Source organism: Esox lucius, chromosome 7, assembly GCF_011004845.1.
Source record: "Esox lucius isolate fEsoLuc1 chromosome 7, fEsoLuc1.pri, whole genome shotgun sequence".
NCBI classification, from domain to species: Eukaryota; Metazoa; Chordata; class Actinopteri; order Esociformes; family Esocidae; genus Esox; species Esox lucius.
Window position 1 is genome coordinate 49,193,183 of NC_047575.1, and position 17,844 is coordinate 49,211,026.

Here is a 17,844-nt window from a genome sequence, read left to right on the forward strand (position 1 = left end):
ATCCTGACTTACAAGGAAACCACTGCAGATGAAATACAACCTGACTAACAAGGAAACCACTGCAGATGAAAGACATCCTGACTAACGAGGAAACCACTGCAGATGAAATACGTCCTGACTAACAAGGAAACCACTGCAGATGAAAGACATCCTGACTAACAAGGAAACCACTGCAGATGAAATACATGCTGACTAACAAGGAAACCACTGCAGATGAAAGACATCCTGACTAACGAGGAAACCACTGCAGATGAAATACGTCCTGACTAACGAGGAAACCACTGCAAATGAAAGAAATCCTGACTAACAAGGAAACCACTGCAGATGAAATACATCCTGACTTACAAGGAAACCACTGCAGATGAAATACAACCTGACTAACAAGGAAACCACTGCAGATGAAATACAACCTGACTTACAAGGAAACCACTGCAGATGAAATACAACCTGACTAACAAGGAAACCACTGCAGATGAAATGCATGCTGACTAACAAGGAAACCACTGCAGATGAAATACGTCCTGACTAACAAGGAAACCACTGCAGATGAAATACATGCTGACTAACAAGAAAACCACTGCAGATGAAATACGACCTGACTAACAAGGAAACCACTGCAGATGAAAGACATCCTGACTAATGAGGAAACCACCGCAAATTAAATACATGCTGACTAACGAGGAAACAACTGCAGATGAAATACATGCTGACTAACAAGGAAACCACTGCAGATGAAAGACATCCTAACTAACGAGGAAACAACTGCAGATGAAAGACATCCTGACTAACGAGGAAACAACTGCAGATGAAAGACATCCTGACTTACAAGGAAACCACTGCAGATGAAAGACATCCTGACTAACGAGGAAACCACTGCAGATGAAATACGTCCTGACTAACGAGGAAACCACTGCAGATGAAAGAAATCCTGACTAACAAGGAAACCACTGCAGATGAAATACATCCTGACTTACAAGGAAACCACTGCAGATGAAATACAACCTGACTAACAAGGAAACCACTGCAGATGAAATACAACCTGACTTACAAGGAAACCACTGCAGATGAAATACAACCTGACTAACAAGGAAACCACTGCAGATGAAATACATGCTGACTAACAAGGAAACCACTGCAGATGAAATACGTCCTGACTAACAAGGAAACCACTGCAGATGAAATACATGCTGACTAACAAGAAAACCACTGCAGATGAAATACGACCTGACTAACAAGGAAACCACTGCAGATGAAAGACATCCTGACTAATGAGGAAACCACCGCAAATTAAATACATGCTGACTAACGAGGAAACAACTGCAGATGAAATACATGCTGACTAACAAGGAAACCACTGCAGATGAAAGACATCCTAACTAACGAGGAAACAACTGCAGATGAAAGACATCCTGACTAACGAGGAAACAACTGCAGATGAAAGACATCCTGACTTACAAGGAAACCACTGCAGATGAAAGACATCCTGACTAACAAGGAAACAACTGCAGATGAAAGACTTCCCGACTTACAAGGAAACCACTGCAGATGAAATACATGCTGGTCAACCAAGTAAGCATAAATATTGATTTGCTTAAGGACTCTGCTAGCGACCACTTAGGAAATAACAACTAACACCTTTCAGCAACACACTTAGGCCAGTAAGTGTAACGTCTTGTAAGAGTGTGTCCCTCCTCTCACCTGCCCACCAGCAGGAACTCCCCCACCAGGCCTTGCCGTCTCATGGCCATCAGAATGCCCCGTATGGTCATGCCTTCGCAGAAGCAGGCCACTACACGCGCCTTGGGCAGGTGTCCTCTCAGCTTCTCCAGCAGCCGGTCGAAGCTCTGCTCCCCGGCGTTGCTGTAGATCTTATCGGAGTGGGCTATGCAGATCCCCTCTCTGGCGGCCAGCTCCTTAAACGCCTCCATACCACTCTCCCCATAGTTACCTAGATGGTGGAGATATTTTCAGCATAAACACATCCATACTGAATATTCCACATAACCATTAGTATTACTGCATATTGAACAGATGACTCTTACAACTCCACGAGGTTCCCTGCTCCTCGGCACATATAAAGCAGAAGAACACACTGCCGTACACACATAGTGGAGACCTGGATGGTTGTCAGTAATTTCACTAATTAACCTTTCGCAAAAGCCCCTCCTATCTTAGTTACTGTTGCTATGCCCATCAAGCTGCGCTTCTTTGTAAGCAACAACTATTGTAAACAGCCACACATGGAGGGGAAAAGCAGCATATTACCAGTCAGTGTGATTCTTTTTGGAGTAATACCTCCACCATGTCCTCCAGATTGAGGCTTTGCAATATGTAATCGAGAGATTGCATTATTCAGGGGAAGGATATGTTCACACTATTCAGATAAACAAGAAGTGGATACAATAATTGAAACAAGCATACAGATCTCAAACACAGAATTCGAAACCCCCTGAACTGAAATGCAACCAGCACAGCCTTCTGGACCAGTCATGCTCTTGCACTGCCAAGTAAGTTCTGTTTATATAGCTATTATTGGACACTTATCAGTCAACATCATCCTATCAACTTCAGCAGAAAGTCACCTGTTAAAGTTAAGCCTGCGAATGCCCCGACACAACAAGCTGATATTAGAGATAGCAGTCTATCTAGGCTAACTTAGTAGTAGCAAGTAAGTCATACAAACGGTCACGTTAGCACAAATAACTATAACGTCAGTGTTAGATAACATTGTTGTCCAATGATTAATTATGTATAAATGTTGACTGAAGCATTTCACAACCCAAGAGAAGACTCCCCCCTCTGAACCTTTTGGGTTCCTGCTGTCAGATGTGCAGCAGGCGCCGTAGCGAAGGCACAGCGGTTCACCTGGAGCCTTAATGACGACAGCTTGACGGACCTTCTTCAGGTCGTGACCGGTGGCTCAGGTAGGATTGGACAAGGACCGTTTGGGTTCTTTCAAAAGGTCAATTAACCAGTGCATTTCTCATCACCAGTAGTTTGTAATGAAAACATGTTCTATAGTAGCAAGTCTCCTACCAGGTTGAATTGGGGACCCTGTTAATCCAACATGGAGTTGTACATGGAGGGGCGGATGTCTAAAATGATGGGGTTGGTTAACACAGTTTAACATGTTTACAGTGTTTTGTCAGAAGGGAGATCATTCTAAAGGTTGCCTGGTCCCAGTCAGAATCATGACTCGCAGTTTTGACAAGAACGTCCAGACCAGCCAAATATAAACCAATTGTAGCTGTACTACAGTACTTCACAGTTCTGGAGTGTTGTTGGACTAGTAACATGAATGGTCACCATTTTGAATCCCTAATCCTTATTGTACACTACTCTACTTTATTGAACTCTACTATGTTGTACTCCACTGTGCTGAACTTTACAATACTCAAATCTATTATACTTTCTTAATAATTATAATGGTTCCTCTTTTTACTGAACTCTACTATGTTGTACTCCACTGTGCTGAACTTTACAATACTCAAATCTATTATACTTTCTTAATAATTATAATGGTTCCTCTTTTTTAAGGGTTTATGGATACTCCCATCATACAAATATTTACTAAAATAAATAACAACAATATTGTAAGAGCTATAATGTATCATTTATTTAGAAAATTATATATTTTCTAAATAAATTATATATTTGTAATATATTAACAATGGTAGTGTTTAGCTGGCAGTGAAGTGTTAATATATACCACTGAGGTGGTAATACATAACAGATAGTGAAGTGCTAATGCATACAGTACAAGAGGGGTGGTAATGTATTCCAGGAAGCAAGCAGGTAATATATACCAGTGAGGTGGTAATATGTATATATGTAAAGACACTGAAGTGACACACAGTGAGGTGTTAATGTATATCAGACAGTGAAGAGACAATGTATTACAGACACTGAGAAGGCAATGTACACCAGTGAGGTGGTAATGTATATTAGACAGTCAGTGGGTAATGTATACCAAACAGTGAGGAGTTAATGTGTACCAAACAGTGAGGTGATAATGTACACCAGACCATGAGGAGGTAATGTATGTATACCAGTGTTCAGCTCCATATGGTTAGTGTCCCCATTTCTCTTATACCAGGGGGAAATTCCCCTGTTCACATGGAAACCAGGTCACCTAGTTACTGTTGCTGTGGAAATTCTATTCTCTATCTCTGGTGTGTGTGCATGCATGTGTGGAGCTGTGAGATTACATTGGTGTAAGTGTGTGTGTTTTTGCATGCCACATGGGGTATCAGACTAAGTTAAAAGCAAGCTTCCCTCCCTACAGCCCCCCACTACACACACACACCAGGGCTCCAGGCTAACATACTGTCTTTCAGTTGGTGGTACCAGCAAAACCATCTGGTCATACTCCCAAAAATGATCTACACTGAACAAAATTATAAACGCAATACTTTTGTTTTTGCCCTCATTTATCATGAGCTGAACTCAAAGATCTAAGACTTTCTCTATGTACACAAAAGGCCTATTTCTCTCAAATATTGTTCACAAATCTGTCTAAATGTGTGTTAGTGACCACAGGTCTCAGAGGTGTGGCATATCAAGATGCTGATTAGACAGCATGATTATTGCACAGGTGAGCCTTAGGCTGGCCACAATAAAAGACCACTCTAAAATGTGCAGTTCCATCACACAGCACAGTGCCACAGATGTCCCAAGTTTTGAGGGAGGGTGCAATTAACATGCTGACTGCAGGAATGTCCACCAGAGCTGTTGCCCATTAATTGAATGTTAATTTCTCTACCATAAGCCGTCTCTAAAGGCGTTTCAGAGAATTTGCCAGTTCATCCAACCAGCCTCACAACCGCAGACCACCTGTAACCACACCAGCCCAGGACCTCCATATCCAGCACCTTCACCCCCAAGATCGTCTGAGACCAGCCACCCAGACAGCTGCTGCAACAATCTGTGATGGAATTTTGGAGGTGAAGACCAGAATATTTGTTTAATATTATTACTACTTTCTTTAGTTAGCAGTTTTGTGTTTTTGTATTTTAACATCTTTTATATTCATTAGTATACAGGTATTTTTTGTATGCTGTGAAATGTTTACCAGTCACAATGAAGGAATAAGGGGTGGGTCTTAAGTTGCAGAGGAATGTATGTTTTGTTATTGTAAGGTAATGAGTAGGGGGTTGCAAAGGACAGGGGACTATAAAACTTGTTAGAAGGACTGAGGTACATAGATGTTTGATCAATTTCCAACCACGTGTAGGTGGTTGTATTTTGATGATAATCACATGCATGTAAAAATAAAAAACACGATAGAACTTGCGACTCAAGACCAAATTTTTGGCATTTACATTTGGCGTCATAAGTTACATTTGGGCAACTCTGAGTCTTTCCTCTGGGATAGCACGCAACAAAACTTTGCCAGAAGTGTCTCCCTATCAGGCAGGGATGAATTCCCATCTAACAAAAAATAGATGTGGACCCTTTCTGAGCGGCTTTTTCAGAGTATCGGACTCATTGACCCAGGGATTGTGTGCCACTCCACGACTTTTTAAAGTTTTCTGGTGAGTCTTACATTTTATTGTTGGTTTCTGGCAGATTCTGACAGTGAGTAACACTCGGGTAGACAGTGGTATTTAAAGAAAGTAAAGAAATAAAGAAAATTGTAATTAAGCCCTAAATGTTACACTGTGATACAGCTATATAAACATAACAGATTTTGAGATATTTGTGATGTAGCTACGTAATTATTATAATTATATATTATTTTTTATACAATAAAAAAGGGTTTACCTCATGTGGGGGAGAAGGCCGTGGCCTACCTTGTGTGGAGATAATTACCTCGTGGAGGTATTTCAGCGCATTTGGTAAAGGGAAGCGATTGTTGTTGTATTGATTTTGGACCAATTTAACTTTCTTTTTGAATGTATTGTGGATTTTGTGTTTTATGATGAATGTATTATATTTATTATTGTGAGTTTGTATAACGAAGTTGGGAATTTTAATAAAGCATATTGGTCATTGTAAGGCAGTTATTACACACAATTGAGAGTACTTGACAAGGATGGGTTTGACTAAAAGTAAAATGCGGGATGTGCAAACACGTCTTACGGGTCCGAACAAGATCATGTTGGAGAAATGGGGAATTGAGGCGGTTACCGATTGTGCTTTGTGGATTAAATGGACTTATGGACTTTGGCCTAGAAATGACACTCCTAGTTCTAGAATCCTTAACCAATGTTGTTTGATTTTGGAAGAGAGGGAACTGGCACAATTTTCGCTGATGGAAAAGGCAGGCGGAAAGAAAATGATGAGAAAAACCAACGCAGTACTGGCAGAAACGGCGCTGAAATTATGTTGCAGAATGTGGAAAGTGAAAGAGGCAAGACAATGGAATGCGTTCCAAAGAAACGAGACAAAGGGAAGAAAGACTGCATCCTGTGATAACGCCACCCTACTCAAATCAGCCCCAACTGTTAGAACAGTTACAGCCACCTGGTGAAGCAGGGGGGCTTGGAATAGGAGCGGTGGGGGGTTACCAGCCTCCTAAAGAAGGAAGTGGGGATGATTTAAATGATACAATGGATGTTTTGAAGGAAGCAGCAAGAATACATGAAGTACGAATGGATTTATGGAAGAAAAGGAAGACACCTGAGAGGTATGCAGCTGAGCAGTTCCCGATGATCCATTTCCCCAATCCAAACAGAGAGGGTGATGGTCCAGAGACTGTTCAGGTTCACCACCCCTGGTATTTGGATGAATTAAAACAGATAACGTGATGGATCAGCCTCTCGCACTGATTCTGGTCATCCCAACGTTGCATATGCAGTCGTTACTGCTCATGATTTGGTGAAGAGTACAAGTTTGCCTTCGCACCTCTCTGCTCAAGAAGTAGAGCTGTTTGCGCTTACCAGAGCCTGTATCCTGGCTACTGGAGCTATGGTTAATATCTATACAGATTTTCGCTATGCGTTTGGTGTGGTGCATGATTTTTGGAGCTTTCTCACATCAACTGGTAAACCGATCCACCACTCTGCTCTAGTGTCTTCGTTACTTGATTTTATCTTTCTTCTTAAGTCAATCTCTGTCATGAAGTGTTAGGCACATAACTCTAACACTGATCCTGTCTCCCTAGGCAAAATGACCGATGATCAGAGAAATAATCCCACGGTGGGGAATTCCCACACGACTGACATCAGACAATGGTACACACTTAATGAACAAGGTAATAACCTCAGTGTCAGAAGCCCTGCAAATCCATTTAAGGGCATACTGTAGTTACCACCCTCAGTCAGGAGGGGCAGTGGAGCGTGCTAATGGCACATTGAAATTGGCAAAACTACAAGCTGAGACAGGGTTGACTTGGATAAAGGTGATACCATTGGCTTTGATGAGTATGCGTATATTCAATCACTAGTCTTTCCCCTCATGAAGTTGTCACTGGACGAACCATGAGAATGACTAACACACCTTTCCCTCAGAACAGGATGACTCTCCAGGGAATGGATGATGAAATGACTGAATACTGTAAAAGTCTTAATAATGTTCTGAAAGCTCTGTTCCCAAGAGTCAAAGCCACTCTACCAGCACTCCAACATGCAGGCAACCACAGGATTGAGCCAGGTGACTTTGTGGTGGTGAAGGATTTACACAGAAAGTGCTGGAAAGACCCAAGATGGAAAGGACCATATTGATGCTCCTGACAACTCCAACTGCAGTGAAAGTGACAGAAAGGGATACATGGATTCATGCCAGCCACTGCTGCATAGTTCCAGAACCTGAAGGAATCTGAGTGTCCACAGCAGGGACAGCTCATATTTGCAGGTTTCTAATGACAGCCATCTGGACAGACAGTGGGCAAGGCTGGCAACTTTTGGTCTTTTGTAATTTTACTGCATCACCAATGAATAATGTTTAGGTCTTCCACGTTCTGTAGAATCCCCATGGCATCTCACACCTGTTCCAGTAACACATGATCCATTTGTTTGTGTCCTGGTCATCTTGTGATGTCCTGGTCATGGTTGTGTCCTGGTCATCATGCATGTAAAAAAAAAATGTAAAACACAACAGAACTTGCGACTCAAGACCAATATTTTTACATTTACAAATCGGTTTGCATAACCAAAGAATTCCTGCACAAACTGTCAGAAACCGTCTCAGGGAAGCTCATCTGCATGCTCGTCGTCCTCATCGGGGTTTTGACAAGACTGCAGTTCGTCATCGTAACTGACTTGAGTGGGCAAATGCTCATATTTGATGGCATCTGGCACTTTGGAGAGGTGTCCTCTTCACGGATGAATCCTGGTTTTCTCTGTACAGGGCAGATGGCAGACAGCGTGTATGGCCTTGTGTGGGTGAACGGTTTGCTGATGTCAACGTTGTGGATCGAGTGGCCCATGGTGGCGGTGGGGTTATGGTATGGGCAGGCATGTGTTATGGACAACGAACACAAGTGCATTTTATTGATGGCATTTTGAATGCACAGAGATACCGTGACAAGATCCTGAGGCCCATTGGTGTGCCATTCATCCAAGACCATCACCTCATATTGCAGCTTGATAATGCACAGCCCCATGTTGCAAGGATCTGTACACAATTCCTGGAAGATGAAAACATCCCAGTTCTTGCATGGCCAGCATACTCACCGGACATGTCACCCATTGAGCATGTTTGGGATGCTCTGGATCGGCATATACGACAGCGTATTCCAGGTCCTGCCAATATCCAGCAACTTCGCACAGCCATTGAGGAGGAGTGGACCAACATTCTACAGTCCAAAATCAACAACCTGATCAACTCTATGCGAAGGAGATGTGTTGCACTGCGTGAGGCAAATGGTGGTCACACCAGATACTGACTGGTTTTCAGACCCCCCGGACCCCCCCAATACAGTGAAACTGCACATTTTAGAGTGGCCTTTTATTGTGGCCAGCCTAAGGCACACCTGTGCAATAATCATGCTGTCTAATCAGCATCTTGATATGGCACAGGTGGATGGATTATCTCGGCAAAGGAGAAGTGCTCATATTTGTGAACAATATTTGAGAGGATTAGGCCTTTTGTGTACATAGAGAAAGTCTTAGATCTTTGAGTTCGGCTCATGATAAATGGGGGCAAAAACAAAAGTGTTGCGTTTATAATTTTTTTCAGTGTATTAATTAGAGTAAAACAGTTACAGCTCCGGAAAAAATGTAAAGACTACTGCACCTTTTTCTTTCCTTTCCAAAAACGTTTGATAAGGAAAGTTTTGAGTGAGGAACAGAAGCTATTATTATGGTACATGTAAATAAATGTCTTCTGCGTTGGCAGGCTAGATTACAGAGTGGCCAATACAGAAGTGATAGAATTGTGTAACTCAGATCTTAGGGAGTTAGGGATGAGGAGAAGAAGCAGTCTAGATTTAGGGATGAAGAGTGGAAGCAGTCTAGATATAGGGATGAGTAGAAGCAGTCTAGATTTAGAGATGAGGACTGGAAGCAGTCTAGATTTATGGATGTGGAAGGGAAGTAGTCTAGAGTTAGGGTTGAGGAGAAGAAGCAGTCTAGATTTACGCATTTGGAAGGTAAGTAGTCTAAAGTTAAGGATGAGGAGAAGTGGGTCTAGATTTAGGGATGAGGAGTGGAAGCAGTCTAGATTTAGGGATGAGGAGTAGAAGCAGTCTAGATTTACAGATGTGCAAGGGAAGTACTCGAGTTAGGGATGAGAAGAAGAAGTAGTCTAGATTTAGGGATGAGTAGAAGCAGTCTAGATTTAGGGATGAGGACTGGAAGCAGTCTAGATTTATGGATGTGGAAGGGAAGTAGTCTAAAGTTAGGGATGAGGAGTAGAAGCAGTCTAGATTTAGGGATGAGGACTGGAAGCAGTCTAGATTTATGGATGTGGAAGGGAAGTAGTCTAGAGTTAGGGATGAGGAGAAGAAGCAGTCTAGATTTACGGATTTGGAAGGGAAGTAGTCTAAAGTTAGGGATGAGGAGAAGAAGCAGTCTAGATTTATGGATTTGGAAGGGAAGTAGTCTAAAGTTAGGGATGAGGAGAAGTGGGTCTAGATTAAGGGATGAGGAGTGGAAGCAGTCTAGATTTAGGGATGAGGAGTAGAAGCAGTCTAGATTTACAGATGTGCAAGGGAAGTACTCTAGAGTTAGGGAAGAGGAGAAGAAGCAGTCTAGATTTACAGATGTGCAAGGAAAGTACTCTAGAGTTAGGGAAGAGGAGAAGAAGCAGTCTACAGTCAGGGATGAGGAGGGGAAGCATCAGAAACCCAGCCACCCTCCTTGACACGATTATTTGATGCAGTTGTGATATGTTGTAGTCTTATTTGCACTCACCACCTGGTGTGCTGAATAAGAACGTGCTAAATAAAACGTAAAGTGTATACGGAGCAGCGTTCTGCAGGGGTTTGGTGAGAATGCGTGTCTGCTTGTCTCATTCCCCCGGCCCTCGGGTGAGAGCGGGCTGCTCATGCAATAAGCCCTTATGAGTCATAAGCCTGGTCTGTGTGTGTGCATAGCAACTATATGCATCGTTAGCGGTTGGTGATCTCATTTCCATGATTCTCTGTTTCTCCAGTCAACAGTGTTCATGTCAGTAGTGACGCTAACAAGGACGCCTGCCGTAGACTTAGATGGTGGAGGCTAACTCAGAATCCATGGAAGTCTGGCTACGCATGGTGGCAGAGTTACAGTGCTTTGAGAACATTGCCTGGGATGGATTCACAGGCCGACCGCACACCAACCTAAAATCCCCATCAAAGAACTGTCCTGAAGTATATAACCCACCGGTCCAATATTCAATATTAAGCCTAAACATTGTTGACTACTATAAGGGATTAGATTGTGTATTTCCCAGCTGTTTGTCTGTCTCTTTATCTGATGGTTAAACAGACTCACAGGGCACTTAGTAATTGCTTTTAGTAAGCGTATTTGATTACTGCAGGAAGTGAACACGTGATTTAGTTGTCTGGACCACGTTGCTACCTGTCTCACTGTCCCATCTTCACCTGTCTCACTGTCCCATCTTCACCTGTCTCACTGTCCCATCTTCACCTGTCTCACTGTCCCATCTTCACCTGTCTCACTGTCCCATCTTCACCTGTCTCACTGTCACATCTTCACTCTAATTCCTATCTCTCTGGGACAGGTAGAGGCGTGTGTGTGTCCTCTTTTCTGGAAAAATGTATGCCATTGGGGCACTGGGCCAGCTGTCGGTTGCTTTTCTGTGAGTGTGTGTGTGTTTGTGTGGGTGTACGTGTATTGCGTGTGTGTGAGAGAGAGAGATCTTGTGTGTATCATTGCCTTGATGGAGATTACATCAGTCAATATATAAATGTTATACAGTAATTAAACCATGAAGCATCACATGGTGTTGTTCAATACAACATGACCTATTACCAAACTGGATCAGAACTAATGTCTGGAGAGGCTTTTCTGACCAGAGATATAACTGTGAATTTGTGAGTTGACTCAATGATTTTTGTGTCTAAGGTTATGTACAAGACACCCTTACTATTGGCATGTTACTAAGACAATAAAACCATTGGATTACACACTAGCATGTTCCAAAGATGATTAACCACTGGTTTATACACTCACTAGCATGTTCCAAAGATGATTAACCACGGGTTTATACACTTACTAACATGTTCCAAAAACTATTTAACCACTGGTTTATACACTCACTAGCATGTTCCAAAGATGATTAACCACTGGTTTATACACTCACTAGCATGTTCCAAAGATGATTAACTACTTGTTTATACACTCACTAGCATGTTCCAAAGATGATTAATCACTGGTTTATACACTCACTAGCATGTTCCAAAGATGATTAACCATTGGTTTATACACTCACTAGCATGTTCCAAAGATAATCAAACCACTGGTTTATACACTCACTAGCATGTTCCAAAGATAATTAAACCACTGGTTTATACACTCACTAGCATGTTCCAAAGATGATTAAACAACTGTGTGAGGTGGAGTGTTGGGTTTCCATGGTGACTGGCTGCATCAGTACATACAGGACGTGTGGTGTACAGTAACTGCTATGAATAGACTTCTGTTACGCAATGCTTATTACAGATGGAACAACATGCCGCTTTCCACCAAGAATGGGGACCACTCCACCAGAGACAGACAGGCAGACAGACAGCAAGACAGCAGGCAGGTGCAGGTGTCTTACCTTCAGTGTGTATAGCAGAGACATAGGTCCAGTTGTATCTCTTGACGATGTCCACCATGGCTCTGGCCTGCTGAGCATCTGATGGTACCACCCTCATGAAGTACTTATAAAGGCTCTAAAAGAAACACAGTGCCACTTATATAGGCTGTAAGAGAAACACAGTATCACTTATACAGGCTGTATCAGAAACACAGTGTCACTTATACAGGCTGTATCAGAAACACAGTATCACTTATAGAGACTCTTTCAGAAACACAGTATCACTTATACAGGCTGTATCAGAAATACAGTATCACTTATACAGGCTGTATCAGAAACACAGTGTCACTTATAGAGACTCTTTCAGAAACACAGTATCACTTACACATTCTATATCAGAAACAAAGTACCAACAGTTCCAACATAGGCTCCATCAGAAACAGTGGGAAACATACTTACAGTCAGGTAAAATGGAGGCTCACTCTGTCCTACCTTGTCACTGAGGTCCATGCTGGTAGCAGAGTAGGCGATCTGTGGAATGTTGAACAGTTGCAGAAGGTTCTGCACCTGTATGGCCACAGAGCTGGACCCTGGGCCTAAAGAAGACAACACAAGGAGGGGGATCTGTACAACTCCAAACAGGGGATTTGCTTTACAACAGAGTGTGTGCATTGTGTGTGTGCGTTTCTGTACCAATGAGTCCTACGATGGGTTTCTTGCCCCTAACAGGTGTCATCTCCATGCCGTCCTCTCCCAGACATTTCCCGTGATTCAAACTCTCCTCCTCCTCGTTGGAGACCAGCGTGTCTCTGATGAACTCTATGCTCTGTTCTAGGGCCACTGCACTGTGCCAACACGAGTCCCTGTGAGGGAAAACACACAGGTGTACTGATACTGTCAGCACAAGTCCCTGTGTTAAACATCCATGCAGCGGAATTACCTGAGACAATACCTGATCAATACCTGATCTCATAGCCCAGGGTGATGTTGGGGTCATACCTGATCTCACAGCCCAGGGTGATGTTGGGGTCATACCTGATCTCACAGCCCAGGGTGATGTTGGGTTCATACCTGATCTCACAGCCCAGGGTGATGTTGGGGTCATACCTGATCTCACAGCCCAGGGTGATGTTGGGGTCATACCTGATCTCACAGCCCAGGGTGATGTTGGGTTCATACCTGATCTCACAGCCCAGGGTGATGTTGGGGTCATACCTGATCTCACAGCCCAGGGTGATGTTGGGGTCATACCTGATCTCACAGCCCAGGGTGATGTTGGGGTCATACCTGATCTCACAGCCCAGGGTGATGTTGGGGAGGAGGTTGGGGTCAGAGTTGATGAGGTCAAGCGTGTGCATCATGGCCTCAACACGCTGGATACCATATTGCTCCCGAACCGCCCCGCACTTACGCTCATGGACCTACAGGACACACACACACTGTGTCAAATACACACACACTGTCACACACACTGTGTCAAATACACACACTGTGTCAAATACACACACTGTGTCACACACACACACTGTGTCAAATACACACACTGTGTCAAATACACACACACACACTGTGTCAAATACACACACACACACTGTGTCAAATACACACACACTGTGTCAAATACACACACACTCTGTCACACACACACACTGTGTCAAATACACACACACTCTGTCACACACACACACACACACACTGTGTCAAATACACACACACTCTGTCACCTACACACACTGTGTCAAATACACACACACTCTGTCACACACACACACTGTGTCAAATACACACACACTCTGTCACACACACACACTGTGTCAAATACACACACACTCTGTCACACACACACTGTGTCTCACACACACACACACTCTGTCACACACAGACACACTGTGTCAAATACACACACACTCTGTCACACAAACACACTGTGTCTCACACACACACAGACTCTGTCACACACACACACACTGTGTCAAATACACACACACTCTGTCACACACACACACACACACACTGCATCAAATAATTACACACTCTGTCACACACACTCTGTCAAACATACACACTCCGTCAAACACACACACACTCCATCAAATACACACACACTGTGTCAAATACATACTCACTCTGTCACAAACACACACACACTCCGACACACACACACACTGTGTCAAATACATACACACTGTCACAAACACACTTTGTTAAACACACAGAAACAAACAGATATGCCATCAAACACACACACTCCATCTAACACACGCACACACTCCATCTAACACACGCACACACTCCATCTAACACACGCACACACACACACTTTGTACCTTGTCTGCGGGTGGTTGATGGTGAACAGAGAACAGTGCTCCTATGATGATGTCACCAGGAATGTGCGCCAGGACTCTCCTCTCATTGGCCTGGGCCGTGACCACACAGACCAGGTCATCTCCCAGCAACACACATGCCAGGAGCAGCCGCAAGAAAATACTCCTTCCACATCCATCTTTCAGCCTCATTCTTCTTCCCTCACCTGCCTCTATCCTCTCTGCTCTTTCCATCTTCTACTTTCAGGAACCTGCTTCTGTTGGTTGTAGCATGGTGGTGGTGATGTCAATGCCAGAGTGGTGTTTTGGTTCTCACTGAGCTGTATGTTCAGAGAGATCCATGCTCACTCCATCCAGAACCTGTGAGTGGGTATAATTGTGTCTGTGTGAGGGTAATGTCTATATTCCAGTAGGACAGGATCTACACAGGAAGTAGAGTTTCTTCCTGGGATCCGGAATAATCTGCATGATTAGTTTCCTTCACCAAAATACCAGTGTCACCAGATTGTTCTGCTCCTTGGTGTGATTTACTGCTCACCTTGTGTCTTGACCATAGAACAGGAAGCATGAAACGTGTTACAGAATAGCTTTTGGAACTTTAAAACTTAACTCTGAACTTTCAAGACAGTTCCATTGCTTTTGTCATTGCTCCCCTCTCTTCAAGCCCACATGCAGGTGAGTGTAGTCAATTAAAAAATAAGTAGTCCCACTGGACCTCATGAATTGAATAAACCAGGCCTGCAATTTGTTGTGACTGAGTGGTAGTCAACCGTTTACATTGCAAACAGCAACGGAATGTTAATAAATTGTCAGGATGAGGTTCACGGTTAAATCGCAAGTGAAGACTTGATGTTTTCATCTATTCCCAATACGGAGGATTTAGCCTACAGGTCCTGAAGCTGCACATAACACAGACTATTGTCTTGTAGTGTGGGGCTACCGAGTGCTAAACTATTTGATTGTGCACTCGCAACAGTAACATTACGGATTCATAACGAAAGTTGGGCTCTGGTGACTGTCATTCTTACCATTGCATTTTGAGGGCATTTTCGCATAGCGTTAAATCGCAGTCCATGTTCCTAAAATAAACACTTCACTTGATTATCACTTGAAGCCGAAATTGTATCAATCGTGATTTATAAGCTCAAAACAACTGGATATAGACGATATGATAGAATGAACTGGGGGAGAATGACGCTCCAAAAAGGAACACTGTGGTAAAAAGTAACTGTCATTATTTATTTTAATTCAATATAGCTGTTTTAAAACAAAATGATATCAATTAAAAGATCTGATATCTATAAAAGCATAAATGATTCGCCATCATAATATGAGATGCTAAGGGTCCATATCATAGCAATGTTAATACATTACGTTTCAATTTTCAATCCGTTTCTATTTTCAATACATCTCTCAATACATCACGCCAATGCAAGAACATGGGATCTGTTAACTGTACAACCCCTGAAACTAAAACCATGTAGCAAGCTATCAGCGTGGTCCTACTAAATGACCATGAAAAACCACAACTGATGTCTGGCCCCGCATTGACCTCTTTAAACGTGGTTATTAATGTGAATACATGCTAGTAATGAAACCAGAACAAAAGAAACATGCAACAAAATGTTTTAACTAAAATCAGTGGTTGTAACATTTTATATTTGTATATGCCAATAGCCAAATGTCTAACTTCCATGGTTCTGATGTAAGTATAACATTGTCTTCTGCTTACCTTAATAAAACACTTTGGGCTTTTGAAGCAATTCTGTAGAAATTATTAGCCAGCTATATTCCCAGAGATTACTGCGACAGGAACAGATCATCACGAATCACAACTAATCCATGATTTGCCATGGCAACAACAGAAAAAATGTCTCAGAATCGTGCTTTCTTTCCCGCCCTCAGCAGCCGGTGGCTCTCGCGCTCAGTCTTGAGGAGAGAATGTTCCCGCCACACAATTGTGATTCCACTATCACCCCCTCCAACACACACACACACACTCTTTCTCTCTCGCTCGCTCTCTCTTACACACACGCGCATGCACACACACACACACTCTCTCTCTTGCTCTCTCTTACACACACGCGCACACACACACTCTCTCTTTCTCTCCCCCTCTCTCTCTTTCAATTCAATTAAATTCAAATGGGCTTTATTAGCATGAAAGTTACAACTGAACAATAATGCCAAAGCGTTTTAAAATGTAGCAATAAAAGAAAGTTCATACAATTATTAACAAAATGTTCTCTCTTTGTCTCTCTCTCTCTCTCTCTCTCTCTCTCTCTCTCTCTCTCTCTCTCTCTCTCTCTCGCTCTCTCTTACACACACGCGCATGCACACACACACACACTCTCTCTCTTGCTCTCTCTTACACACACGCGCACACACACACTCTCTCTTTCTCTCCCCCTCTCTCTCTTTCAATTCAATTAAATTCAAATGGGCTTTATTAGCATGAAAGTTACAACTGAACAATAATGCCAAAGCGTTTTAAAATGTAGCAATAAAAGAAAGTTCATACAATTATTAACAAAATGTTCTCTCTTTGTCTCTCTCTCTCTCTCTCTCTCTCTCTCTCTCTCTCTCTCTCTCTCTCTCTCTCTCTCTCTCTCTCTCTCTCTCTATATATATATATATATATATATATATATATATACACTCACCTAAAGGATTATTAGGAACACCATACTAATACTGTGTTTGACCCCCTTTCGCCTTCAGAACTGCCTTAATTCTACGGGGCATTGATTCAACAAGGTGCTGAAAGCATTCTTTAGAAATGTTGGCCCATATTGATAGGATAGCATCTTGCAGTTGATGGAGATTTGTGGGATGCACATCCAGGGCACGAAGCTCCCGTTCCACCACATCCCAAAGATGCTCTATTGGGTTGAGATCTGGTGACTGTGGGGGCCATTTCAGTACAGAGAACTCATTGTCATGTTCAAGAAACCAAGTAGCCATCAGAGGATGGGTACATGGTGGTCATAAAGGGATGGACAAGGTCAGAAACAATGCTCAGGTAGGCCGTGGCATTTAAACAATGCCCAATTGGCACTAAGGGGCCTAAAGTGTGCCAAGAAAACATCCCCCACACCATTACACCACCACCACCAGCCTGCACAGTGGTAACAAGGGATGATGGATCCATGTTCTCATACTGTTCACGCCAAATTCTGACTCTACCATCTGAATGTCTCAACAGAAATCGAGACTCATGGTAACCAGGTAACATTCTTCACGTCTTCAACTGTCCAATTTTGGTGAGCTTGTGCAAATTGTAGCCTCTTTTTCCTATTTCTAGTGGAGATGAGTGGTACCCGATGGGGTCTTCTGCTGTTGTAGCCCATCCACCTCAAGGTTGTGCGTGTTGTGGCTTCACAAATGCTTTGCT

The 17,844-nt window shown here is 42.9% G+C and overlaps 1 protein-coding gene across 2 annotated transcripts in view; it reads right to left on the reverse strand.

Annotated features, from left to right (window-relative positions):
• Window positions 1–16,335, reverse strand: part of grm5a (glutamate receptor, metabotropic 5a) — a 33,716-nt gene extending 17,381 nt beyond the window's left edge. Inside the window, exons 1-7 of one of the 2 annotated variants that reach the window (XM_034293060.1) lie at window positions 16,183–16,335; window positions 14,454–14,810; window positions 13,414–13,547; window positions 12,820–12,989; window positions 12,619–12,722; window positions 12,148–12,262; window positions 1,699–1,948 (exon numbers count right to left, since the gene is read on the reverse strand). In XM_034293060.1, coding sequence (XP_034148951.1) covers window positions 1,699–1,948; window positions 12,148–12,262; window positions 12,619–12,722; window positions 12,820–12,989; window positions 13,414–13,547; window positions 14,454–14,684 — 1,004 coding nt within the window. In that variant the 5' untranslated portion in view covers window positions 14,685–14,810; window positions 16,183–16,335. Of the gene's footprint in view, window positions 1–1,698; window positions 1,949–12,147; window positions 12,263–12,618; window positions 12,723–12,819; window positions 12,990–13,125; window positions 13,548–14,453; window positions 14,811–16,182 lie in introns of both variants that reach the window. The other variant, XM_034293059.1, reaches the window with a different exon arrangement.
• Window positions 16,336–17,844: the final 1,509 nt, after the last annotated feature.